We start from the raw sequence: 27,223 nt of genomic DNA, 5'->3' as shown, positions 1-27,223 counted from the left end.
GCACATTTTACTCTGCAAAAGTTTTCTTTGTCAGCAAAACTCTGCACCACTCTCTTCCCTCTCCCTCTCTGAACTACCCCAAAATAAACAAGAAAAAACACAAAGCTATGTGGAGACTCACCTCACCGATTGTAACAAAGTGTCCTCGACAGTAGAGAGTAGAATCAGAAGCAATGGCGCTAACATGGACTGTACCAAAGCCTCAGTGTGCATGTTTAAATCCCACAGAAACCTGAAGTAAAGTAGCTTGAAGGAATTTCTCAATTTTTTTTTCTCTCTCTAAAACAGACAGGGAGAGAGAGTGAGAGGGAAAGAAAAGGAGAGAAGGAGAGAAGGAGAGAAGGAGCAGCGGGCTGGCCTGAACTGGCTCAAACCCTTCAGAGGCCAACAGTCCTCTCCATACAAGTGCCTTTGATTAGTCTTGACTCTCAGACAGAGTCCTGGGCAGGAGCTGAGAGGGGAAAACTGCCAAAAAACAAAAAGTTTAGTCACCAGTTGGAGACGTAATTAGAAGCAGACTGTTCTTTATTTTTCAAATTTCACTTCTTCTTCCTTGTTTCTCTTCTGTGGTTACTTTTAATGTTGTTAATGATAAATGAGAGCAAAGCTTGTCCCACCCCTCCCTCTAATCTGTGATGTCACACCAATGTGCAACAGGGAATGAGCTGTGCACAAGATGATATTCTGACTTATTCTGACTGAGAGCGGACAGAACTAGAATAATTCAAAGCATATTTGGATGTAAAAGTTCAGACAATGTTTCAATGAGTCCACAAAGACAGTCTCCCATTCGCTGACAGACAGGACAATCCAACACAGCCTGCAGACTTTTGTGATGTGTGCCATGTTTGGCAGTGGAAACCAGCTGGCTTGTAAAATTGAAGATAATTGGCAATGGAGGAACTTCAGGTGCAGGCATGATGTCTTGGCTCTCCACTTAAGTTTTGGGAGAGAGTTGTTCCTGTCCATAAATAAAAAATGATTGGACTGTCTATCATGGCTATTATAGTAATTCATATAAATGAATTACTGAGTGGTATTTCCGTTGAATAAATTACAATTATTATATTGTTTGTATGCCAATGGAAAGGCACTTCCCATTGCCACTAGTGTAATAATGTAAGCAAAGACACAGAGCATAATGTTCATTGAAGGGTTGACATAGATTTCCCCTGCACTGTGGCTCAATACAATACACAGGGTGAATATTACAAGTGTTGGGAGGAGAACTGTCAAACTGGCCACTTAAGTTTTACCATCTTTCTCTTGAGATTTATACTTGTAGTATCAACCTAATATGATTATTGAGTAGCCTAGTACATGACAATAAAAAAGTGATTATGTAGGTGTGATGTCATGTCAGGTAGATGGAAAGAATCAATCGAAAGTAGAAAGACAGACCATTCTGAGCTAAATAATGCCAAGATTATAAAAAGGGAAAGAAAAGTTATATATTATACAGATGTGGGATCTGATGCTGAAAAGTGAGGTTTATGTAACTATCATTTAACTTATGGAGGCAATTTTTGCCCAGTACCTACTGAGATGGTGTGTTATTAGTAAACTGGAACACTTGAAGTCATGTACTGGGAAAAATAAGCTACTCTCACATGTTTTATTCAATAAATACTATTCCATGATGGATTCAAATGACCAAGACCATAGTATTCAATGTAAATTTACAAGTAATCTAAATATAATGATGCTAGCATTATGCATATAGGTTGAAACTAAAATAAAGTGAGACCACCATTATCATGCCACAATGTGTAAATTTTAAATCATCAATCTCAGGGCAAATAACTTGTTATTGCCAAATGACAAATGGCTTTCTTTAAATTAAAGTTTGTCTTTGAGCACTACTGCTTCTTATTGCTTGCAAACGTGTGGAATTTGATTCTGATCCAGAAACTCTGATTATTTAATACTTAGTATGTGTTTGGGAAAGACAAGTGCCCAGACTTTTTCTACTCTGGTAATGTTCACCCTGTTGTTACAAGCCCAGGCCAAAGGTAGGAAAACTTAGACTTGTTTTGATAAAACAACGGATGAGTAAACACAGCAGGCTAAAATGGAACTCACACCTTTCACCGTACAGGAACTCTGCACTGCTCTGAACTGACCTGACAGCACTGCACTATACCTCAATAATGTATAAGGCCTCTATTCAATGGCATGCACAATAAGTTTACTCTCTATTTTGCTTTTTTCTCTTTCTGAGCTGTAGCAAACTAACTATCACAGTTGGATAATGTAGATAACTACAGCCAGGGACGTAGTGGAGGAGAAACAGTAAAAAGTTTACCCACCTCATTTAGGGAATAGAGTTTATCCTATACCTTTTTAAGCTGATGTGAATCTCTATGATGTGAATTCAAACTATATCATAGTTAGTAGCATCAAACTGATATGTTATATGAGGACAGGGTCTTCAAGGCATAAATAAATAAATATATATATAATGTAAAAATATAGGTGATTTTGTTTATAATGGAGTTCAACATTTTTACCGTCACTGGTCACAACCCTAAACATCTGGGCCAAATGAAAGAATTTGGGAGACTGTTGATACCTGATGCAGCAGCGTGAGACCTTCCACTGTTACTATGGGGACGGCTGCGCGCCTCCGCTGCATCCGCTGGTGCTGCTGCTGTGATTGCAGCCTGCGCGCTCCCGCACTCTCCCACGATCACAACACACCGGAAAACAGCTGATGTCATGGACAGAAGGACACACAGCCGATAAGGGAAAATACACATCGCGTAAGTGATTCATATGTTTCTACATCGCATACTGCGCTTACCGGGCATTGAACTGGACAGAAGGCTAATGTGTTAAGGATGCGCCAGACGCCTGCTTCTGCGCGCTTGCTAGTGTGTTCTCCAGGAAGTAGAGAGATCCTCACGCGCCGGGCTTCTGAGTAGGCCTTGATCAAATATTATCCTATATTTTCGTCTCGGTTTGGTTGCACTATCCCAGCGCGTGGCTGCCAAACGTCATATTAGCTTCGTTTAGAGCCACGCTTGCCCTTATTGTCGTAAACGGGCTGTGTTTTTGCTTGTTTCTGCTCCATGTAGCACCTTAGCTCCCATCCGTTTCCATAGTAACCTTGGCTCCGTCGATGTCATTTGTCCAGTTTCCAATCTCAATATGGGCATGCATTTCCTGATTGAGATCTGGATGTGTCAGTGCCGTTCTAGGCGTCGTGTAATCCACTGGGCTATGCAGCAGCAGCTTGTTGTGTATTGTACTGTAGCGAGCCCAAAGGGAGGTAAACCATTTTCCCACAATGGGTTTGGTATTGGACATTAAAGGAAGCCTGCAAGGCCATAGTGGGGCAGCCCTAGGCCCTTCACATATCTCCAGTGTCCCAGGCCTGTGCATTTCTTCCCAAGATTACCAAAATGCCCTCTCTTTTGCTTTCCAAGACTGATTTTTTTCCAAGGTTTTCTTGTGCAATGCTTACGTTAAACAATAATTAAAGTTCTCAATCAGAATGGCTCTCTGAATTTTGCCTGCAGCACTGCCACAACCCATTTCATCACAAGTTAGCCTGTGTTTGGAGTTGGAAAACTGCTGTAACTGAATGACGATATTTACAATTTATAAAAGCATTTTATTCAGATAATATTCTTTCCCCATGCAAACAAAACAACCATGGATATGTGCTTTAATGGGGTAAACCACTGAACCCCAGCATTTGTTATTCATTTACAGTTCAGTTAATACATAATGAATGTGTGGTGGCTATGAAAGTGTTCTGGATAATTTCTTGGTCATATGAAGTGCCAAGCCTACATTTCTTCCCCATCTCAGAACTGATAGTATATGTTATTAAGCTTATTTGCATGTAAAATCCCCCACAAACATTGTATTGATCCACACAGAGACAGCCTTCCAGTCATTTCTAATGGCTGATGTTTCTATGGGTATATATGCAGATTATACTCAAATTTTCCACCAAATTAGCATTGAAATATGGAGGTTATTGTGGTCACAGTATGCCCTCAAATACTGCACTGAGTACTGCACTGAGAGCCTTGTTCCTTTTCAAAAACGTGAACAGAGCTCAGCCAGGGGAATAACATATGTAGATGAATTGAGTTCCACTTGAAGGTAGAGAATCACAGAACAGTACAAACTTTCTGCCCACATCTTCAATTGAACTTCTTCTGTTCTGCTATAATGAGGATGGAACTGTACACTCTTCAAGAGTGAAACAAACTCCAACCAAGAAAGTTTGCCGAATCTAAGAAATACTCAGAGTTACAATTAATCTGCCCAGTGATTGCATCCTGCCGGTGAGGAATATGTCCTTTCTCCAAATGGGAAACTAATTGCAGTCTTTGCCACCTTACTCCCACATTATAGCACTTATACCCTGTAATTTTGTTTTCACTCTTCTTCAAATCTCTATCAGCATATGCTAAGTGTAGCAATTACATTGGAAATTGCTTCTGACTACATGGGGCTTAGGGTATGCAGTTTCTTTTCTTGGTGAGAGCATAAAAGGAAATACCGTAAGAAGGGCAACGCAATTACATTGTTCTCTGTGTATGTCTGTCCATCTTAGCATGCATTTTCGTCCTTGTCTTCAGTTTAAAATCGTCTTTTACTTAACAAAAAAAAACAAAACCTACAAAGTCATTTTTTCAGCACCATTCGATCAACTTTTTTTACATGTCACTTTTTCTTGAAAATTGTTGAAACAGTTGAATTGCAGTGAGTAAGGACATTCCACATTCTAAAATTCAATACAATAGGCTAAACAAGAGATATTTTTTTTTCACCCCATTTGCTTTTTGATTTTTCAATTGTTTTATTAAAAGCTAAAACAAGATTTATTTTTTTGTGGTGGCATGTCTGTTGTTTATTAATGAATATCAGACCTTGACTCATTCACATTGTAATGTAAATAAAATAATTATGTTTGTCTATTCCTCATGAACTTCAAAGTAAGTTGAGATATGCATTATTTTCATAGCTAGGAACATGCAAAAATGAATCACAAATCTTTGCTCATATGCTTATGATTCAATGACATATTTCATGTGGGCAGTAGGGATTTGTTGTTTTGCTCCGTTCTGCATTTTGTTAACTGATGAGTCTGGTACTTGAGCAGGAACATCTACAATGTGAATTCATTCTTTAGCTTCATGGTGAGACTGATCTAGCCTGGTTACTTGGATGTTATTGAATAATAGTCCAGTGCTCTCTTGCTTGATACAACCTTGATACTGAAGCTGCACTGCACCGTTTTTGTCAATGTGTCTCTTTCACCTCTCTTCACTGCTCTTTTAACTGCTACCGCTCTCTGACCGCTGCCGCAGGACCTCCGGGCCTATAGGACCTTCTGCCTCCTGCCTCTCTTGTCTTTCTCTCTCTCTCTCTCTCTCTCTCTGGTTGGTCTCTCCACCCCTTTGTGACCTGGGGATGAACGCACCAATGAGGAGCCTCACAGTGAGTCCCGCGGTCCTCCTCTGCCCCATCCTCCTCCACAACACCTCAGTCACTCACTCACAGAGTGTGTCGCATATATGCCTTGATGTCAGACGTGGTGGGCGTTCCTGTCTCTATGAGCGTACTGTAGATGTTGGTAGTGTACTGTACACCATATATGCCATGATGTTGACTAACTGTTGTGTGTTATTTACAGGGTATGCCTGATCGCATGTTATGTGCAGTGCTGGAGCAATTTCAGCTTTACTTTTCCCTTTGGTATGTGCGCTTTGTCTCCATTGAGGGTGTCATTTCTTCTTGTGTTCTTATGTTGAAACGGCCTTTACGGTTTTCTTTTTCTCTCTTTTATGCATACACACGCGCACACATGCACGCACACACACACAAACATGGACAGATGCACCCACACACACCGCCACACACTGTACAGTAGGTTGTACAGTATAGTCTACTGGCGCCTTGGCGTTCAATAGGGTGAAGATCATGTTTGATCTTTCCTCATGGTAAGTTACTGAAGCTGTTCCAATGTGAATACACTCGTCCTGTGTTCCATGTGTGCTACGTTGTGTATCACGGTGGCCATTCAACAATGCAACACGTTTGATTTGAAAGTTCTGGCAATTCAAGTCCGGGTAGTTTATTTTGCAGAATGCACAACATAGAATACTTTAGCTTAATGCAAAATCTAGTGTTATCCCATCCAGAAGGCATCACTGATACACAATTTATTTTATACCATTATATAAGAGAATTTGAATGATAAAATGAATGGCATTTTACTTATCTTATATTTACTCATTGGTACAGCTAAGCTTTTTACAGTTGTTTACTATCGTGCAGATTTGCACTGCCATTTTTAGAAGAGTCTGTTACTGTTAATGTGGCCATATGTGTCCAGCCAAGCGGCTCTGCTCTGAGCTGCTTTGAGTAAACAGAAAACTCAGTTATTTCGATTGTAATCCATTTAGAAAAAGTGGTACTGCAGATGCTCAGACTTGGATGCAGCCAGAGTGTTCTCCTGTTCTCCTGGTAGCTTTGGTCACTGTGGTCCACATCCCTCTCTCTGTCAGATCCACTCTCTGTATAGCACGGCTAGCCCCAGCATGCTGAAGAGGAAACAGAGCTCGCGGGTCGAGGCCCAGCCCATGACCGACTTTGGGCCAGACGAGACCCTCACAGACAGCGCCGACATCTTCTGGATCAACAAACCAGTGAGTGTGTTAGCTGACCAAGAATATAGGCTTCCACTGTAATTACTGTTACAGTACGTTTCCCTATAATTTTGTGTTGAAAATGGCTGAATAGCTGGCCAACACAATACAAAGCAAAATATTTGAGTACCCTTTGTCCCACTTCCCTCTCATCCCTCTTTTCCCCCTCTTCCTGCAGTGGGTGCACTCCCTGCTGCGGGCCTGTGCCATCATCAGTGTCATCTCTGTGTGTATGAACACCCCCAAGACATTCGAGCATTACCCTCCGCTACAGTATGTGACTTTCACGCTGGACACGTTGCTCATGTTCCTCTACACTGCCGAGATGATCGCCAAGATGCACATCAGAGGAATCATCAAGGTAGCTATTGTCACAGACACAGTCCTCATGCATTGTTGTTGAGATGATCGCAAGATTCACATTAGAGGAATCATTAAGGAGCTACTGTCGCAGACAATGTCTTCCTAAATGATTGCATGAATTTTTATATTTCAGCAAATATTTCTGGTGTCCTACATGGCTAAATAATGGGGTGTTATATTAAATTGTTATACACACAAATGTCAAGCCATTTAAGACACATATTTCTAAACACGCATTCTATTAGGGTTAAAATAAAAAACATGTTTGTGAAAGACAGGGATATTAGAGAAAACAGAATTTCTGCTGTAACTGCATTGGAGAACAAACAATAGATTATTTTTTCAGTTACAGAGTTGCTAATAGAACATAAAGGGTATCTCCGGAAAGTGACACGTCTCCAGCTCTTATTAACATTTTGCAAAGTGACACAAGCAGGCTCGTTGTGTATAGTTCATTCTTTTTCTTATGGTTTTTTTTATGTCTGTCCATCATCTCAGGCTATATGGTCAAAAGTGTGGGCTTTTTGCACCACCTCTGATTTTAATCACACCCTTAATCTCAACCTTGCCAGTTGTATTGAGCTGTAAGTTCTGATCAATCAACACAATTGGAATCAGGCGGAGACAGATAATGTCCTATAGAAGCGTCCAGAAACAGGCAGCTGGCAGATGAAAGGCCCTTAATTACTGCTATAGAAAGTGTGGACAGCTTAATTGGCAAATCAAGGATAACAAGCACACACAAACAGGGAGGCATTGGGTGGACACAGAACGGGGAAACAGCAGATTTGAACATTTCTGTTCGTTCTTGGGATTCGATAAAACCTCTTAACATTTATCATCCCTGTGTAAAAGGAAAGATAATATTTTCTGGGTTTTTTTGTGTGGCTGTTTGGTGAAATTCAGCTCTGTCAATATCAGCATCAACAGCTTGTCAAGTTTCACATCAGGAAGATTGATTGTATTGATATATATATATATCAATTGAATTGATGAGCAGTGGCATTTGCCTGAATCAATAATCATTGGAAAGCCCCAGCAATCACTCAGGACTTTTCTTGGTCACGTTAACCTCAGACTCTTAAGTGCTTGTTCCCCTTTGTTACACTCTACCCCATTTATTACCTAATGCCCCTTGCTGTATGTGCCATACCTGCACTCCATAGATCAAGTAAATATCATTGGTTGAGACTGTATTGAGCCCTTGATTATGTCCATCTACTGTACAAGGAGACAGCATCAACCTGCTCCCAACCTGACTCCATCATTCATGACAAATTGCATGTTTCATAGAGTCAGCTCACCTATGAGTGAAGCACAGATCACACATACACACACACATAAATGCACTGTGTCAGAGCGGGTAATTCACGTTGTCTACGGCTCTGTCTCACTCGGAGGGTACAGTAGCTTCCTTCTTCCTTGCTCCCTACCTAGGGACCTTCCTAATAAGGTTCCTTGTTTGACTGTAGGTAGCAGAGAAATAAACAGTTTGAGACAGCCTTCCTAGGCAACGTCATGTGACTGCAGCTAACATTACACTCCGGCAACAGCTAGTATACTGCTTTTTGAAAACAGATTAAAAGAAATGACAAAAATATGTTGGTTAGCTTTGTGTACTTGTTGGCTATGAAAAATAAGCCATGTTGTTATACGGAGGATACTGTGCAACCAGTTAATTTATCCACCATCAAACTAAGCCTTGACTATGCTCTGCTGCAGTAGCGACATATTGCTAGCTAGCTAACTATGACAGTTTTTATGCCAGTTGTAATTTCAGCAGCTTTCCAGAAACAATAGACTGTACTGAAATTAAGTAATATGATTCCCTATTGACAATTTTCACTAAAAAATGAATTGAAAGATCTAGGTTATTTTTTATGGTCATATGTTCGTTTTGGATAACGTTTGGTCGAAGCGAGTATTTCCGCCATTAATTTTAGTGGCTGTTGGAGAAATTTTCTTCTTCTTCTTCTTCTTCTTCTTCTTCTTCTTCTTCTTCTTCTTCTTCTTTTTCTTCTTCTTCTTCTTCTTCTTCGCTGATGTTGCAAGGTGTTGTGGGATGTCCTGCTCCTTCCTTCAAAATCGGCCAAAACAGGGTATCTTAAAAGGATGCTTCCTATGTGTCCTACCAGAATGAGACAGTAGCCTACTACAACTTGAAAATTTCCTACCTAGAAACGCTAGCTAAATAGGAAGCTTCCTTGGGATTGAGACAGAGAGAGTGATTAACACTAGGAAGTCGTACACAGTAGCTGTTTTTTTTGTAATTTCCTGCACAAGACAAACATTCCCCAGCAGCATTGTGAACTAATCACATGCTTTTGTGCTTGTTAGTGTGTAATCAAACAAGGTCCTTGTCTGTAAAGTGTTCCAGAGCGCACCCTCCCATTTGCAGCCTTTCATCCTGTGGAAGACTGACCCCTTAAGAGCGTCTAGCAGACCCCCTAAGTGGTAATTAAGTGTGCCCATATTTGTTGGCCCCATGGCATTTCAGTTTGTTCACACTTCAGTGGTTTAATCATTATTTGTTCTGTTTATCATCATGCAAATGGAGCTGTTTGAGAATTATGGTCAGTCTCACAACATTGGAAGAGTAATTTCTGAAAGTTTTTTGTTTTCCTTGACTATTGTGCCATTATCTTCTTACAGTATTGCTACCTCTTTTTTCCTCCTTCAGATTTTGGCCAGGTGGCAGTGGCACACCTTGACATGAACTATTTTCAGACCTCTAAGCCTCATTAAAGGCTTTACAAGCTGTTTTTTTGTTTAAAATTGTTGTCATTGTGTTGGAGTGAATACATATCAACTTGCTTGTTAGGAAATGTCCATGAATCATGTATACATTCATAAATCTCTCCCTCTGTTCTCTCTCTTTCTCTTTGTCTCTCTCTTTCATTCTCTCTGTGTCTCTCTCATTCTCCTTCTGTTTCTGTCTTTCTCTCTCTCTCTCTCTCTCTCTCTCTCTCTCTCTCTCTCTCTCTCTCTCTCTCTCTCTGCCCAGGGGGATAACTCCTATGTGAAGGATCGCTGGTGTATGTTTGATGGATTCATGGTGTTTTTCATCTGGGTGTCCCTGGTGCTGCAGGTATATTGCATCATTATCTAAGTTTCTGCAACTAACTTGCCATTTTGAGCAGCTGATGTTTGCACAGCTTGCCAGAAGGCGATTTAGTAGCTGGCATTTGCTTCTTAATCATCCTTCTGTCTTTGTTGTAGGTGTTTGAGATAGCGGAGCTGGTGGATCAGATGTCTCCATGGGGAATGTTGAGAATCCCCAGGGCGCTCATCATGATCCGGGCCTTCAGGATCTACTTCCGCTTCGAGCTTCCTCGCTCCCGCATCACCAACATTCTCAAGTATAAAGCTATCATTACTGAGCATTGTTCTTAAATACGACTGCCACAATATATGGATAATTGTGTGTGTAATAACATATTAAATCTGGCTGATAGACAAATCTTCCTCCGCTCCCTTTCTCTCTTTCCAGGCGATCAGGGGAACAGATCTGGAGTGTGTCTATCTTCCTGCTCTTCTTTCTCCTCCTCTATGGAATTCTGGGTGTTCAGATGTTTGGAACATTCAACCATCACTGTGTTACCAACGACACACAGAGAGGGTAATACTCCTTTTTTAACAACTTCTATTAAACAATATGGGCATCTGAATGCACAAATCGCGCTTTTTCCTCCCTCTTTCCCGGGAAAAATCCTCTGCTGCACAGGAAGTGATGTATTTTATGTTTACAGAAGCAACAACAGCGATTTGTCTGAAACAAATATAACAAGATAGAACAAATAAATAGCACCAGTCTATATGGATTTCTTTATTATTACAGAATGTTGGGCCAGTTCTTACATTGAGTGCAAAACACCAAAGTAATAACCGCGTATCACCAAAGGTGTCGCCAAAATCAAGAAAAGCAAAAAATTGTGCGGATTGTCACTGTAAGCATTTAAGTGCATAAAATGCATGCACTACAATTAACGTGAAATATTATTTGTTAAAGTGGGAGATAAGTCACCATAAGCTGGTTTCATTGTGCTATTCTATGAACAGGCATTAAAAATGACTTGTTCTCCATCTGTGAGGTTTGAGCTCTAAATTTATAGCTGTGCAAATATCCATCTGTTTATCAAATTTTGTCTGCAAATGTCATTCATTCTCAGAGCTTGAAGGTCTTTGAGCAAAGCACAAAATATCTGTTTTCTTATGTATGCATGGGTGTTTACTTAGGAAAGGATAGTGGTTACTTCGTAGGTATTGTATACTTGATTCCAACTTATCTGTTGTTCATAGCATTTATATATTTTTCACTATTCTCAAATAATTGCCTTTCTTCTACCTTTCTTTTTTAAATTATCATTAAATTGTCCCTTGAAATGACCAGTATGCTAGAAGTGCCTCACCCTGTATCCCAGAGTGGATTGCACTGGGGGAGATGTGAACATGTGTGTTCATACTACATGTTACAGTGCTAATTTGCATGTGCACTCACATATGTGTGAAGGTGTCGGAGGTGTTTATCACTCCGATGCGGGTGATGATAATGTGATGAGGAGAGCAGGAATCCTCGTGGAGACAAAAGAAGTGGGGGTGGGGGGGGGGCAGCCATCACGCTTAGAGCCGCGGGCTGCAGCGGGAGCGAGCACTAATCACAATAATTAACATTTCCTACATTGTCTGGGCTTTGCGTTAAAGCTCATTCCTGCTCAACGGCCTGCCCTCAATCCGTCTATCTCCCCTCATTGACGAGTGCCTCGGCACCCTAGGGACACCGCATACATTGACCCCTTAGTCGCAGAAGAGATAGCAGAGGACATTCTCACATTTCACAGCTCAGACAGCCCTCTGTAGCATCCCTCCAAAGGTTGGTGAGGCTGCTGTGCATGTGATTTGTTTGTTGCTGTGCTCCTTTCTCTTAATCCCCCCATATAAGTGTGATTTTTAATGGGGTATTTTAGAAATATGTCACACAAGTCCTGCTATGTCTAATCTCTATCTGCCATATGCCCTTGGCACAAAGTCACAGCTCCCAAGCCTTTCACACACAAGGGATTTGATTGAAATTGGGAGTAAAATAGCAGGGGAGAGTTTGACTGGTCTGGGTATTTATATTAGATGAAAAGCTTCTTGGGGTCTGTTCCCCTCTTCTATATGTCAAGATTACTGCGGCTGACCTTGCCACTCTTTATCCCCGTATGATGAATAACACGTGTAGATTCATACAGTATGAATTAGGTCCACTGAGCTGGAGGATGACATTTGTGTTGCATAGTTTTCTCCGGAGCTATATAGTTTGTGTGTAATAGATGTGGTTAATTCTAAATATGAAGAGTTTTGTTCCAAAATGAGAGATCCACTTTTTGGAATATATGACACCAATAGGATATTGTTGAAGTTGTTATCTTGAACCCACTAAATACAAAATAGTAACATTGTAAAGGGTGTAATCATCTGTGTTTTTTTAAATATTGGACTATGAAGGTGTGGCTGTGACAGGAGCCAACATTTCCAATTCTGCAAAGCTTTCCAGGTCATATAAATTTCACTTTTCAGTTAGACCGAATCCCTCACAGATTTGGCCAACTAATCATGATTAATTCCTAATCTTAAACATGTTTGGTTTTGCGTTTGACTCTGCAAATTATCCATTTCATGGTATTAGTGGACCTTCCGTCTCTCATTTGGGGCTTCATTTATCACCCCTTTGTTATGAGGAAAGGTGATTTCTTTGATAAGGCACAGTGGTATTAGCCATTATCCAGCCCAGTATAATTAGCTGTATCAGGATTCACCACTATGCCTCTGATTGCCCTTTGTGATACTGCAATAAATTATCCCTTCTCATCCTGTACCCCTTAATAAACAATTTGGATGAATGTCTGGCTGGCCAATTTGAAGGCATTAATTTTCATTAGAGAAATCAAGCAGCTCCTGGAATAACACCTGTGGCTAGAAGACATGGAGACAGGGACAGAGGGAGGAGGGGAAATTGTATTTGTATATGTGTGTGTGTGTGCGTGTGTACAGTATTTGTGTGTGTATTGTGTGTGTGCGCGTGTGTCTATATCCGCACATGTGCGTGTGTGTCATGCTTGTGTGTGTGAGTGGCAGGATGGTGGGTTGTTTGTGATAGTCTAGTAGCTTCATCTCTATAATGTTGACAGTTTATTTTCTATTTGTTTGAATTCTTGCCACTGTCTTTATTCATTTCGAGCTCAGATTAATCCAAGGATGTTGTTAATACAATTACCATTAACATTAGCATTTAAAGTCCGTAACTGTGGCAAGACATTGGTTTGACCTTGAGACAAACAAGCTTTTTTCTTCATAGTTAGTCCTCATCGGTGCTGTTCCATGTGTTTTCACTCTTATAACTTGCATTTCCCTGTTTTTTCTGCATTTTAGAATGTATTATTTCACTTTTTTTTTTACTTTCCTCAAGATTAAACTTATTATTTATTGGGTGTTTTTCTTTGTGGTCAGTAATGTGACGTGGAACAGCCTGGCCATCCCGGACACCCACTGCTCCCCCCATGGGGAGGGCTACCAGTGTCCTCTGGGCTTCAAATGCGTGGACCTGGAAGACCTGGGCCTCAGCCGGCAGGAGCTCGGCTACAGCGGCTTCAATGAGCTGGGTAGGAACTCTACACACACACACACACACACATACACACACACATACACACATACAGTACACACACACACATACAGTACACATACACATACAGTACACAGTACACATACACATACAGATATATATACATACAGTATATACACACACATGCACATACACACATATATATATACATACGCATATGCATACAATAGCCTACACATGCATTCACATACAGATCATATACAAATAAGTTTATAGATATGCAATAATGTACACATACACATATACAGTATATATACACATACACATATACATTTACACATAAGCATACATGTTCACTTACATGTACACATATGGATCCATATACAACCCAGTGAGTACACTCTCACTCAAATACCCAGGGAGATACAGACACACACAAACACAGGCAAATGCATGCACACTCCTACCCATACACATACTGTACACAGACACACATGAATGCACGCTCACATACCATATGGTAACTGAAAATAAATCCCCACATGTGATAGTAAAGTTACGATTTTGTTTCACATCCGTATTGTGCAAATGTATATCCTGTTAAGAAGAAATATGGCAGAGAGAGAAAGTTCCTGGGCGAGAGAATGAGAAAGAAAGCATTGTGCACACCGGCTTTAGTGTGAAGCTGTGCCACTTAGCAGCATGCTGCATTCTTATCAGCTGAATGGGGCCTAAATCCAGTGTCAGTACACAGTGCAGTGCCCCTAATCTTTAAATTGCTGTGAAGGAGAGTGAGAGCTTAACGGTGCTTCGCAGCGCACACCTCGATTCAGAGTCAGACATGCTGGACCGGAGGTGGGGGCTCCTAACATGGCATATGCATGTCATTTCTATATGTATTGGCATATCAGTACACTCTGTAAATATCCATGAGGCTTATGAGGGCATTAGACAAGCAATGTTTTTATTTTATCCTTTTTCTTTGGCTCGTAGTAACGCTGTCCACTACTTACTTTTACAAAGATGTAGTGAAGGGTCGGATATGTTATGTAGCTTTTTGTCATCCATGTCCACGTAACTCAATGATGTATTGTTGAAGTGTTAGCCTACTTTGAGTCTGTTTCTTTCACTGGTATTTCAAGTGAGATGTTTTGTAGGGATTTAAATCTCTTTCTCCTCCTGTTTTCAGCAAATATCTTGCAATGATATTTACCCTACATATTTGTAAAATGGGGTAACTACTAAAAATTTTACAAGCACATAGTGAATGTTCTTATTGATGTCATTTAGCTCCATGTTTTATGTCTGTGTAACACACAGCTGTCTGATAATGATGAGTAGCTTTTGTTCCTTGGATGTGATCCATATCAGCTATATTGACATGCAACAACACAGACAGTCATATTTGTCAAAGTTTATTTGATATATAGGCGAAAAAACTAGGTTGCCTGCGCTTGTTTTGAAGTGTTGTTATGGATCTTTTCTCTCTCTCTCTGGCGTATTCATGTGAGCTGATTCGCAAGGCTTCAAATCCCTTTCTCCTCTTGTTTTCACCAAGTAGTTCTCAGCATGAAAGTGGCCCATTTCCAAGTGTTCAAACGACTTCTTAGTAGCATACAGACAAGTGCTATGCAAGACGTTCAAAACTCTCAGTTAAATATCCTCTACTTTAAGGAGACATTTCTTACTAGCTTTTGTTCTCGAAACCAGAAACCAGAAGAAAGACCATTTGAAGCACCTAAAACGCTACTGGTTGCTGGTTGGAGAACAGGAGCTTAGCATGAACCCTTTCTGCACAACATTCCAGTGATTTTACCTGGACAGTATGCATCTATCTTTCCATTTTTAGCACAGTCTATACTGCATACACCTAATTCTAACTGGTAATGCAAAGACATGCATTGAAGATAAGTTTGATTAGTTTAATTGGTCTGCGAAACCACTGGAATTCAAAGTTTCATTCTTCCAGTGGAGGCATTTTGAAGATACTCAGATGGCGTGTTTTTCACCTTGTAAGCTGTCAGAATGTGCTTTCATTATAGATGAAAAGTGAAGCTCAAGGTATTGTCTGCTTGAAAGGCTCGATCTGAGGGGAGCCACGATAATTGGTGTGAGGCTCGCAGACAGCTTTGTGCAAAGCAAAGGATTGATACAGACGCATTTGTTTCAACAATCTCTGTTTGTCTCTCTGACTCTCCCTGTCTGTCTGTCTCTCTCTCTTTAGGTACGAGTATCTTCACTGTGTACGAGGCTGCGTCCCAGGAGGGGTGGGTGTTCCTCATGTACAGAGCCATCGACAGTTTCCCCCGCTGGCGCTCCTACTTCTACTTCATAACCCTCATCTTCTTCCTGGCCTGGCTTGTCAAGGTTAGAGCCATATCCTAATTTGCTCAGCTGGCATGGCATGGCGGCAGTGGGAAAAGGTTTTGGTGTTCAGCTAAGTGAATTGACATATAATCTTCACCCGTTCCCTCTCCCACGGGCCAGACATAACGACTCTCTTGTTAGCAGAAAACTGTTCTCTGGCTAATGAGAGAGTGGATGTAGTGTCAGGGATAGCGCAAGGAAGCTAAGAGACTCACCTCCACCGTGGTCATTTTCTCTGCCTCACTCTCTCTCTTTCTCTCTCTCTCTCTCTCTCTCTCTCTCTCTCTCTCCCTCTCTCTCTCTCTCAGAATGTCTTCATTGCAGTCATCATCGAGACATTTGCTGAGATCCGAGTACAGTTTCAGCAGATGTGGGGGTCGAGGAGCAGCACCACCTCCACAGCTACAACGCAGGTATCACACACACACATACACACACACTAGATAATAGACAGACTTACACTAGCGCATGTTGCATTCTCCGAACATGTTATAAACACACAAACACACCTTTAACCCAGCAGCGTCAAGGTGTCTCACTGACAGCTGCATGTGGGGTTTGATTCTGGCCTGGATATAAACAAAGTGACGTTTCCTGAAGAGTCTTGAAGGCTGGCTGTCAGAGCACAAAAGGCAAAAATCTGTTGCAACCTCGAAGCTCATCCAAGGTGCCAGAATCAAAAACAATCAAAGGAATGAAAAAAAAAAACAACACAAAAAAACTGCGACATTTGGAGAACAATTGACAAAGCTTTAATATAAAAAAAACAACACATTTTGGATTGAATAGCCTTCACCAGGATTGCATGCATAGTGTCCAATATATAAATATATAAATTGACCACCTATAGACCAATCAGATGCTTTTTTAAATAAACTGGGTCAGAGCACCACAGTGCTCTTCCAGACACAGCTGATAAGACGGTGGGCAGATGTCAGGTTTACATGGAGAGAGATTAACTATTTATTATCTCACCTGTCATATTCAAACATTTAAAAAAAAAAAAAATGGTAAAATTAAATGGTTTGATGGATGCAAACGCATGAAAGGAAGGCGGATTACTGTACTGCACCCCCACACACATACACAAACTCACACAAACACACATACACACACGCAGGGAAATCTTAGTGGTATTGAGTGAAATGGCGCTGTGCTGTTGGAGTTGGCAGAAGGAGCTGGCAGGGAAAGCCTGGCTTGGCACTGCAGAGTGAACCCTGTGCTCCTAATAGCTTTGCCATGGTGTCTTGGATCTGGAAGAGGAGAGGGCATTGGGAGGCAACTGGAAGAAAAACAATGCTGTTGAGAAGAGGTGGAAATAAATATATTCTCACTGTGTGTTTATAGAACGCATATGAAATTGTAAGAAAACATACAGAAGAGCAGCTCCCCCAGTAATAAATCTTGTACTTGCAGTTTTTCTTGGTATAAGTTTAGGCAGAAACGACTCTAGCTAGGATAGCTAGGCTATGAAAATTGCTAAGATTATGGTAGGTCAACATAAACCACTGAGGTTAGTATTACTGTAGGTAAGCAACTTCAGTAAAGGTTATGAAAGATATTTGTCTCATAGTTAAAGGAATAGTTTGGTTTTTGGGGAATTTAGCTATTTTTCCTACTTACCCAGAGTCAGACGAACTTGTGGATGGACTAACCCTAACCCTAATTCCACTAATAATAAATGAGATTATATCAATTTCCTATCAACCTTCTCATACCCGGCTGGACTTCTTTTATGGTACATTCAAGACAACTGGGAACTGGGAAACTTCCTATACTTCCAAATAGGTAAAATCCATTTGAACGGCCCTCCAACTCGTAATTCCTAGTTGGAAACTTGGGACTCTTCTCTGAGCTCAGGTTTCCACCAATATAATATTTCTATTGTTCCCACCTCCACCACTTGAACACTCTGAGGTGGGAAGTAGGAAATTCCAAGTGTGAAGCTTCCCAGTTTCCAGTTTCCTTGAACATACCATTAGGTTCTGCCTGCGCTCTCTTCTCGCGAGAGTGCAGTTTTGTGAGACTTGTACAGTAGAGAGATGAAGGTTAATGAGGAACATTGAGGGGTTTTATGGCCTAATGGGAAATTCATACTCCAGAGAGAAGTGGTTTGGCTGAGAAAAAAAAAAGAAAGAAAAAAGAACTTTTTCACCTGATAGCAGTTTGATACAGTAAATCTTTGTAAATGTCTCACTGTCCTCCAGCGAACACAACACCCATTGTTGTTTTCTGTGATTGGTGACTTCACATCTAAGATCCACATCTATGAACGTCTGGCCATTCAGCAGTCTTGTTCGCAACTGTCCATTCTGGTGTGAGGAGGAGGGTCATTCTGGTCTTGAATGATGCTCATTTTGTGATTTGACGAACGTTTGATTGCCTCATCCACACATCTTATAGACTACTCTAGATAGACTGAGAGGGTTGAGAGATGGGTTTGAAGAAGAGAAAATCAAGGGGGGGAAAGTAGTTTGAAAAATGTTTGATTTATGAATACATTAGAATTGATAACAGGAAAGGTAATGAGGCAGAGAATCAGAAGTGCTGCTTGTTTCATAGCTGAATGTCATGAAATACAAAGGAAATATCCCAGAATAACACTGTAAAGTGCTTAATAGCCAAGTAGTTCACAATAAAAACACCAAACTAAAGAACCCAGACTAAAAAGACACTGGATGGATGGATGTGTCTGTGTATTTTGCAGATAGTATTGTTTGGAAAGAAAAGGCATCATTGGCTTGTCACATCTAACTGGACCATACCTGAAGTTAAATTGAAGGTGAAATCTCTTTAAAGCACCAAAGGAAGTAGTGTTCTGTGAAAATAAGATTGGATTGTATTTGTTAAGAAGCCCACTGCCCTTTTCTACACTTTAATGAGTTCTTTATCTATAATGGAGTTGGCCTGACAAGCAGTGAAGTGTTTTCAGTGCTGCTATTCCCTCTCAATTTTAAAGGTAATACATCTTGGAAGGTCATGAAACAAAACCTTTGTTCCTTCAGTCATTAAGCAAGAGGAGGATTATTTCAACAAGTGTTTCAAGTCTCATTTTATATGTTGAGTTTTCTTCCCAATAGCTGCCTGCCATTCTAATCGTGAGGTGGAAAACTCTCTCTTGCACCAGACATCTCCAAATATAATAATACTATAATATTCTGATTTATCAGTATTCATTGCTTTCATTTGTTTGCAGTAACAATTACAGTAAAAGCTTAAATTGTAGTCTTAACGACAAATTCATAGATAACTTTTGCATAAAAAGCCACAAATCACTCACTAGGACTGTCAGACTTTTTAAGTAGTATTACCTGTTTTCATTTTCAAAAGCCTAATTTGAAAGGGCATTGTTTATGTTGTGTTTAATCTATAGCCTTGAAATATGTATCAGTATATCACTAGGTAAAGTACCACAGTATTGAACTGTATTTTTCCCCACTCCTAGTGTCTATATGCTTTGTCTCAGCTGGACAAAGAAGTCCTTCATTTTACAAATCAGACCACATTTCACATAAATCAGATCCGTGTTGCTAAAGTGTGAGTGTCACTTCAATGTATTTTTGTATAATCAGAAAATATTGCAGGTTATTGTTTCCCAGGACTGCAGGGCTCTGCCTGTATTTGGGCTGGTGCCACCGCCACGGAGACAGTGTTATGACCTTGAAAACAATTAGCCTTTTCTGCCACTATCAAATTTAATTATAATCACATCGTCATGCCCCAATCTTTATCTTAGAGGGGAAAAAACTAATTAGCTGGAGCGTAACACTTAACTGTCAGTCACAGAGGCTGAAACAATATGCTTCCCTCTCCATGTTCCTTGGAGGGGACTGAGGCTGGTGGAAGGTGGTCCCGGGGGACACGACCCACGCCACACTCCTCGGTCCTCGGCTCTGCTCTATTGTCTCCGGATAATAAACAGACTTGGCGAGGCTTCTTAAAACAGATTAGGCCCTAAAACCTAACTGTGTTGATTAAATGACAATGGATAAATCCACTTTTGTTTCACTGGATCGGGCTTTTTGTCATCGCTTGACTTTTGACGAGTGGTGTCATAATTAAGCGGGAGTGAACTTGAGTGCCGCCTTGAATTATGTTGCGGTCCAGTGTGGCTTGTGTGCAGTGGAGTGATGTCAGCCCCGGGTGGCTGAGACCAACGCTGTGGATGGCATTGTCTGTGCCCTCTCATAAATATTAAAGACCAAGTGATAAAAGCTATGGAGGGCAGCAGGGTCCTGCTAGGATGTGACAAAAAATGTGATACCCAGAAGACCGGCATGTGACAGAGCTTGAATAGAGTGGGGGAAAGGTTTGGGATGAGAGAGTAGTGGTGTGTGGTGACATTGGTAGTCATGGTAGTTGAAGTACACAGCTCTACATGTGCCCAATGTGTGTTTACTGGGAGGATAACATGGTATTTTGGACCTAGGTGATCCATAAATATGGCAGGAGCATGCCCAAGAAAGTGTTTATGAGTATATTGGTGTGTTCATGTTTTAGAAGAATGATTGATGTTCACCAGTGGGCCAGCTGTCACTTATGGTTGAAGTTGTTGGCTGTGATATGGGTTTGTTTTTCTTTCCCGTGTTAGGTCCTTAGGCCTGTATACTGTATTTAGCTGCTATGATGCTGTATGTGTGTGGACACGCATCTGTGTGCATGCGAGTGTGATGCTTTCAGCTTTTTTGTAGCCACAGATGTTTCATGAAGATGTAGCCGGAGGTCCAGTGCATTTGATGGTGTGTGTGTGTGAGTGTTTGTGTGTGTACCGCCCCTCATGTACTGTCCTTGTGTCACAGATGTTCCATGAAGACGCTGCCGGGGGATGGCAGCTTGTAGCTGTGGACGTCAACAAACCACATGGCCGAGCGCCTGCATGCCTCCAGGTAAACGCACCAGAAATAATATGCTGCTGACGCCGCTGGTGTATAGTGTGTCTCTCTCTCTCTCTCTCTCTCTCTCTCTCTCTCACTCTCTCTCTCTCTTTCTCTCTCTTTCACACACACACATGCACACCCACACCCACACACACACACACACACACACACACACACACACATCCACACTCACCTTATTCTGCGCCTCATATAAATATTACCTCAACTACAAAAGCTGAATTGTGTGTGTGTGTGTGTGTGTGTGTGCATGTATGTGTGTGTGATCTGTTACATTTCCATTTTAAATACCTCCCTTGACACTGGAACGCTTTGTATTGGTAGCAAATCAGCGAGCCTCATCCATTCAACAAGTGCCACAGACGCACGCAGCGTCACCTCATTGTTTTCACATTTCCCCATGTCTTCAGCGCCTGTGTCAAACGACCAAATGATGGGATTTTAAATGAGGAGAGGCTCGTATTTGATGTGTAGAGCTGCACTAATGATGCCGCTCCGGTGACAGATGAGTTTTAAATGACATCTAAATGATGGACACCGCTGTTGGCCTCGTGGTTGGTGTGATCTAAATGGTTGGGCTTTAAAGATAAGCCGAAAGCAGCGGGCGTTGCTTACAGCTGTCCCACTGTTGATAGCGTCGTGGTGTAAAAGGCCAGGCTCTCGCTGTGAGGGACTGCCAACAGAGTCTACGGCCAGGAGAAGGAGAATAGCTGCCGGCGCAACTCTCAGGGAGGAAAATACTATTCCAGAGCGGAGCTTCAAGGAGGCACACACACAAATGCGTGGACACACACTGGGAGTACATGCGCACACATGCACATACACAAAGAGAGAGAGAGTGAGCATACAAATAAAAATAGAGAGAAAGGGAGTGAAAGAGGAAGAAAAAAGGGAGAGGTTTTGACAAAAAGAGGGAGAGAGAGTGAGTGAGAAAAAGAGAACATGAAATATGCAGTATTCCCAGTAGAGCAGCATGTCCCCCAGAGCCTCATCATCAGTCGGAGGAAGGATTCAGACGGAGGGATAACCAGAGGGATAAACACGGCTGACTTCCCTCTGAGCCCTGTGCTCCATTACATGGAACACCCGAAGACTCCTTCATCTACCTCATTTGCCTCGTCTTCCTCATTTTGCATACCAGAATAGCTATTAATGTGTTCCACTGCCAACGACAAGACCTCCACCGACAGCAGATATATATATATATATATACATATATATATACAGTATATATATATACATTACCAGTCAAAAGTTTGGTCGCACCACATTTTTCTTTATTTTTACTATTTTCCACATTTTAGAATAATAGTAAAGACATCAAAACTATGAAATAACACAAATGGCATTATGCAGTGACCAAAAAAGTGTTAAACAAATCAAAACTATCTTATATTTTAGATTCTTTAAAGTAGCCGCCCTTTGCCGCGATGGAAAGGCAAAGACTTTGGAAAGAAATCCATACATAGGCATCAACTTCACTATTTATATTTGTCTAAAAAACAAATTTCAAGCATTTAAGCATAAGCCTTTAGATCAAAATGGCTTTAATGAAAAACATAGTACATTCAATCAGGTGTGTCCAAACTTTTGACTGGTAGTGTGTATAAATAGAGAGAGGCTTTGTGGGGCAGACTGCCTGTGAGACGGACTGTGTTTTAGTGGGTCAGTGTGTAGAGCGCCTCACACCTCCATCACGCCGAGCCTCTCAGCCCTGGGCAATGGCCCAGCAAGTGTGATTGAAGTCTCCTGTCGAAGAGAGGCTGACAGATGAAGACCACGAGTCCACCAGAGAGGAAAAAGAAATAGAAAGGAATATTCGTCTTTTCTTTTTTCTCTTCTTGATAGATAATAGCAGCAGCGAGTATATTTCATATTGTAAGGTTTTGTTCAGCTGTGGATCAGTGTTACGGGAGACATTTATAATAACGCTGTGCGAGCAACACAAGGTCGCGCCAGCCACGGATCTATAGTGATGATTTAATCCCATCATTTCGCTTACATTGTTTTTCTTACACGAACATTCATTAAGTAGAGGCGATTGATTAAATGATTTATCATATCTTATTGATCTTCCTTTCATTTTCCACCACAGCAGCCCGAATTAATATCCATTTAAAAAGCTTCAAAGTGTTGTTATTGATTATGTGACATCATCTGGAGGCGTTAGCACCAACGCTCGATTATATGAGGGATGTCTTCATTTCCGTATAAACAACTCTACTTGTCATCCTTTATGCGATGCTGTTTTCAATACTCATGTAGCCTTGGACCTTGTACACATTGTCTGTGTCACTGTGCACATCCTTGAAACACAACCCTTCTTCTCTCCCTCTGTCTTTGACAATACTGGTGATCTCTCTCCTCCAATAACAGTCAGTCACAGTGGTCAGCACTTCTCTTGAACTCCCATTGACTGGGTGCTTAGCTAGAGCAAAGTACAGTTCAACCCTACCGGCTGCTCTGTAAATTGAAGCCTCTTCCCCTGCTACCAAGGTCAGAACCACTGCTAAATGGATGCGGTGCAGGGGAGTGTGCGTCAGTCTGTCTGTCTGTCTCTGTGTTTGTCTGTATTTGTGTGTGCAAAGGGCAAATTGTTAATGAAATACGGTGTTCAGACTGCTTTCCAGTGTTTTTTGACAATCAGGCCCCGGATGTTGTAATTGAGATCATGAGAAGACATGTCGTATTAGAGGGCTAACATTTTTGATTAATGATGAATACCCCTCTCTCTCTCTCCCTGCAAAGCCTTGCCAAGCACCTTATTTCATTGCTTCCTCACCCAGAACAATAAGGAGCAGTGCTTGCCGAGCAGACAGGTAGAGTGAAGACAGACAGGCAGGCAGGCAGCGAGGATCCAGCCTGCAGGGCCATCTGCGAGTGCAGGGGAAGTGAAGTGTGAGTTTCTGTTCTGCTCTGCCAGGCTCCAGAGTAATTGGCCATCAGATGATTAAAATGTTTCAGGGCTGGCAGGTGGGCGCTACCTACAGACAGGCGGCCTGTGTATCCTCCTGTATGTCTGCTGCTAGCTCACCCATACCTGTCTGTTTGACTGTCTTTTTAACCGCCCGTCCGTCTCTGGGCGTGCCTCCCTGTGTCTGCCTGTCAGCCTGTCGATCTGTCTGTCCACCTGTCTGTGTGTGTGTCGGTCTGGATGTTCCGTCGGTGGGTCTGTCTGGGTCCAGTGGGCTGCAGCAGTTGGAGATAACACATAATTGATTAACCACCTGCTCTTCTTGGAGACAGAGAGGAAACGGCAGCTTCCCCTCCTGAGGTGCTACAAACCGAAATAGCCCTCATAACAGGCAGCGTCTCCGCTCTCCTCTCCCAGTCGGCCCGATTGTTTTCCAGTGTTGTTATCAATGTTAAAGTGGCAATCTTCAAGATCGTCATCTCTTTTTTTTTTTTGGCGCCATCTTTGGTGGTAAACAGTCATTGCTGTGGTGTTTTTGTAGGTGGCGCTCTTTTCTTTGTCTGTTCAGCCATGGTGGCTGCCGCTGCTCATGCTAACTACCCAGTTCTTCTTCTATTTATTCCAAACAAACCGCTGTTTGTGCTGCCAGAAATGTAAAGCACATGACTTTCTGTGTGCCAGAGGATTTTCCCAGGAAAAACCTACCTGGGAAAGCTCTTATTCATCTCATTACACTGTAACTTGTATTCTTACACCGTTGTCTGCTCTGTATCTATACACAGACAATATTCATAAAATACTTTAGTGCTTTCCTGTTGCTCTCCTGGTAGCCATATAGACCAATGAGGTTAATGAAGCTTCCTGTTTCTTTCCCTACAGGCCTGGTTGTCTAATTAGCCCCTGGTGCTCCACCATACCGTAATTACACTGCAGATTGGAACTGTTCTGCTCTGAACAGAAACTGAGGCTGACACTCTATAGGTGTACCCCTCTGAATAAACCCCCCCCCCAAAAAAAAAAAAATCAAGTTAAGTCTTCAAAACTGTTCCAGTGTACCACTTCCAAATAGGAAGGTTTATTTAGACACATAGACTAACCCTGACTCAGTATGATACTTTATACCTGCGAGGTGAGCAAACCATACTGAAATAGCATTGCTATTGGTTGGACCGAATTTAAATCTTGCCACTTCAACAGGAATGTTAGACTAGATTAAATATTGTAACCTTATTGGCTTTACCTTCTGCTGTTCAATTAGACACCAAGCAGCACAGCTGTCTTGATCAAACCAAGTTGAGAGAGAGCAAAGCACAAAAGACCAGTGATAATATTGAAAATTTGGAAGACTTTGCCCTCCAGATTTTTTTTGGAGAGAAGTTAATTTAATGTGAGGTGGCTTGATTTTCCAAATTAATTTCAACATAAGGTTATGGAGTTTCTTCCAGAATCCATGTGGAGGCTTTAAAGGGAGCATGGAGATCACAAAAATAAAGCGTGGGAGGACATTCATTTTAACAACTGCAATTCTGGCCTGAAATACACTGGCAGCTTGACCCATCTACCTAATTAAGTCAATAGCTTTGAGGGTTCTATTGAAATTTTCTAATACTGTTTTGGTTAATGATAGGTAGATGTCAACACCTAAATATTCAAAATGCTTCACCTCCGGAATATCTACATATGTCGTTCACTAAGGGGCATAGGGCAGATTTATCCCAATTTATTTTGTACCCAGTAATCTTATATAATTCATTGAAAATAGAATGAATATAAGACTTAATAACACCCTTGATAATAACAATTGTGTCATCAGCAAAAAGATATATATTCAGGTTATTATCACCTATACTTATACGGACAGACATGCATCTTGGATTGGCACAGTCTGAGCTTGAGATTTAATCAAAAAGGATCCCATTTTAATGGAAGTATTAAACATATCCAGCAAGTTCTTCCCAAATGTTAGATAGAGCTCAGAAGGTATCCCATCTATCGCTGGAGATTTAGTCTTTTGCATATTTTGCAAGGCACACTTAAAGGATAAGGCCGGTGTTCTTAAATGAATTTCTTACCGTCGACAAATCCTATGAAAATAACAAAATCAACAATGCGTTTGCTCTACTCCCATTACTTTCAGACTTCCCTCGTTCCCTTTTTAGCCTTCAAACCGGAAGTAATTGGCTCCAATTGTAAGCTAAAAACCTTGAAATACAGCTCACAAAGACATAGTTTCAATTTTAAAAATTGCTAACTGTTGCCACGAAAAGTCAGACTATTGTAGTTATTACCAAATCAAATTCAAATGGGAACAAATTCTTCATTACGCCGGGGACTATTTTCAGTGCTACGGAACTACTTTCCTGAGATGGAAATCTTGTTTACAGCCGGCTTATTAAGTTGTTTGAGGAAAAAGTCGGCCGGCCCGGTGCATCGTGATGATGAAATATGCTGCCCAGAGCAACGGCATGGCTCTTTGACGTGTTTTTAATCGTTTTTTTAATACAATGGAGTTCTATGGCTACTGAGACTTGGCTTTATTGGGCACCGGCTACATGGACGAGACTTGTTAGCAAAACAAATTCATTGCTGATTTCGTTATTTTCCTAGGATTTGTTGACGGTAAGAAATGCATTAAAAAACACCAGCCTTATCCTTTAAGTTCAGTTAGGGAGAAAGGAGCTGCTGCCGATGTTGCTGCTGCATCTAGTTTTATTTTAACAAGTTCAAAAGGGGCTAAAAAGCATCTCACAGCATCAAGAACAACTTTGGAAGTATAGAGTTTGAAGTAAAATGCGCAGAGTATGTTATTCATGTCTTAAGGAGAAATCAAGGAACTCGAGAATGCAGGGCAAAATCTGCTGTTCCTGAATAATCAAAACAGCTATAAAATGGCCAGTAGAGGGAAAAGAAGGGAAGCCATGATAAATGCAAAGCAGAAAGTGCCTATTCCTCATAATCCAGGAGGAACACATGATTAATTTAGACCACATGGCCTCTTGGCTGAGCAGATGATGCTGTCCACTCCCACTCCCCAGCCCTGTAGCCTCACAGCTAAGTGGAGTGTGATGGATAACCCAGGAGCTGCCTCACTGGGGGGTTCTGATGTCCAAGGGAAGGAACACCTTTTTGACCTCTCCCATCCCCAGTCAGGGGTTATCGATTCTCTAGAACCCTCCCTTCGCCCCCTGCCACCAAGCCCTGCCTCCGGTTCTCCCCAGTGACACCTTTCTTATCATTTTACACACACACACACACACACACACACACACACACACACACACACACACAACACAACGTGTGACGGTCAAGGTCAGTTTGCCTCTTTGTGGAAGGAGAAAGAGGACGCAGAGAAAAAGGAAATTGGCTAGAGAGAATAAAAAATGAGGGGAAGAAAGGAAGCACGGTGAGA

At 41.4% G+C, this 27,223-nt stretch overlaps 2 protein-coding genes across 4 annotated transcripts in view; one reads left to right on the top strand and one right to left on the bottom strand.

Annotated features, from left to right (window-relative positions):
• Positions 1 to 434, bottom strand: part of itgbl1 (integrin, beta-like 1) — a 34,149-nt gene extending 33,715 nt beyond the window's left edge. The window contains exon 1 of the mRNA XM_078286083.1: positions 122 to 434. Within this exon, the coding sequence (XP_078142209.1) occupies positions 122 to 213 (92 nt within the window). The 5' untranslated portion in view covers positions 214 to 434. The remainder of the gene's footprint in view (positions 1 to 121) is intronic.
• A 4,938-nt stretch (positions 435 to 5,372) lies between these two features.
• The window catches only part of nalcn (sodium leak channel, non-selective), a 65,866-nt gene continuing 44,015 nt past the window's right edge, over positions 5,373 to 27,223 (top strand). The window contains exons 1-11 of one of the 3 annotated variants that reach the window (XM_071923546.2): positions 5,373 to 5,460; positions 5,657 to 5,718; positions 6,531 to 6,671; positions 6,850 to 7,032; positions 10,039 to 10,122; positions 10,254 to 10,393; positions 10,525 to 10,653; positions 13,524 to 13,675; positions 15,863 to 16,005; positions 16,314 to 16,418; positions 20,805 to 20,891. In XM_071923546.2, coding sequence (XP_071779647.1) covers positions 5,677 to 5,718; positions 6,531 to 6,671; positions 6,850 to 7,032; positions 10,039 to 10,122; positions 10,254 to 10,393; positions 10,525 to 10,653; positions 13,524 to 13,675; positions 15,863 to 16,005; positions 16,314 to 16,418; positions 20,805 to 20,891 — 1,206 coding nt within the window. In that variant the 5' untranslated portion in view covers positions 5,373 to 5,460; positions 5,657 to 5,676. Of the gene's footprint in view, positions 5,461 to 5,656; positions 5,719 to 6,530; positions 6,672 to 6,849; positions 7,033 to 10,038; positions 10,123 to 10,253; positions 10,394 to 10,524; positions 10,654 to 13,523; positions 13,676 to 15,862; positions 16,006 to 16,313; positions 16,419 to 20,804; positions 20,892 to 27,223 lie in introns of those variants that run through there. The other 2 variants (XM_071923545.2, XM_071923547.2) reach the window with 2 other exon arrangements.

Source organism: Centroberyx gerrardi, chromosome 10 (genome assembly GCF_048128805.1).
Source record: "Centroberyx gerrardi isolate f3 chromosome 10, fCenGer3.hap1.cur.20231027, whole genome shotgun sequence".
NCBI classification, from domain to species: domain Eukaryota; kingdom Metazoa; phylum Chordata; class Actinopteri; order Beryciformes; family Berycidae; genus Centroberyx; species Centroberyx gerrardi.
Note: the sequence above shows the minus strand (reverse complement) of the source record. Positions and strands in the feature narration are given on the sequence as shown.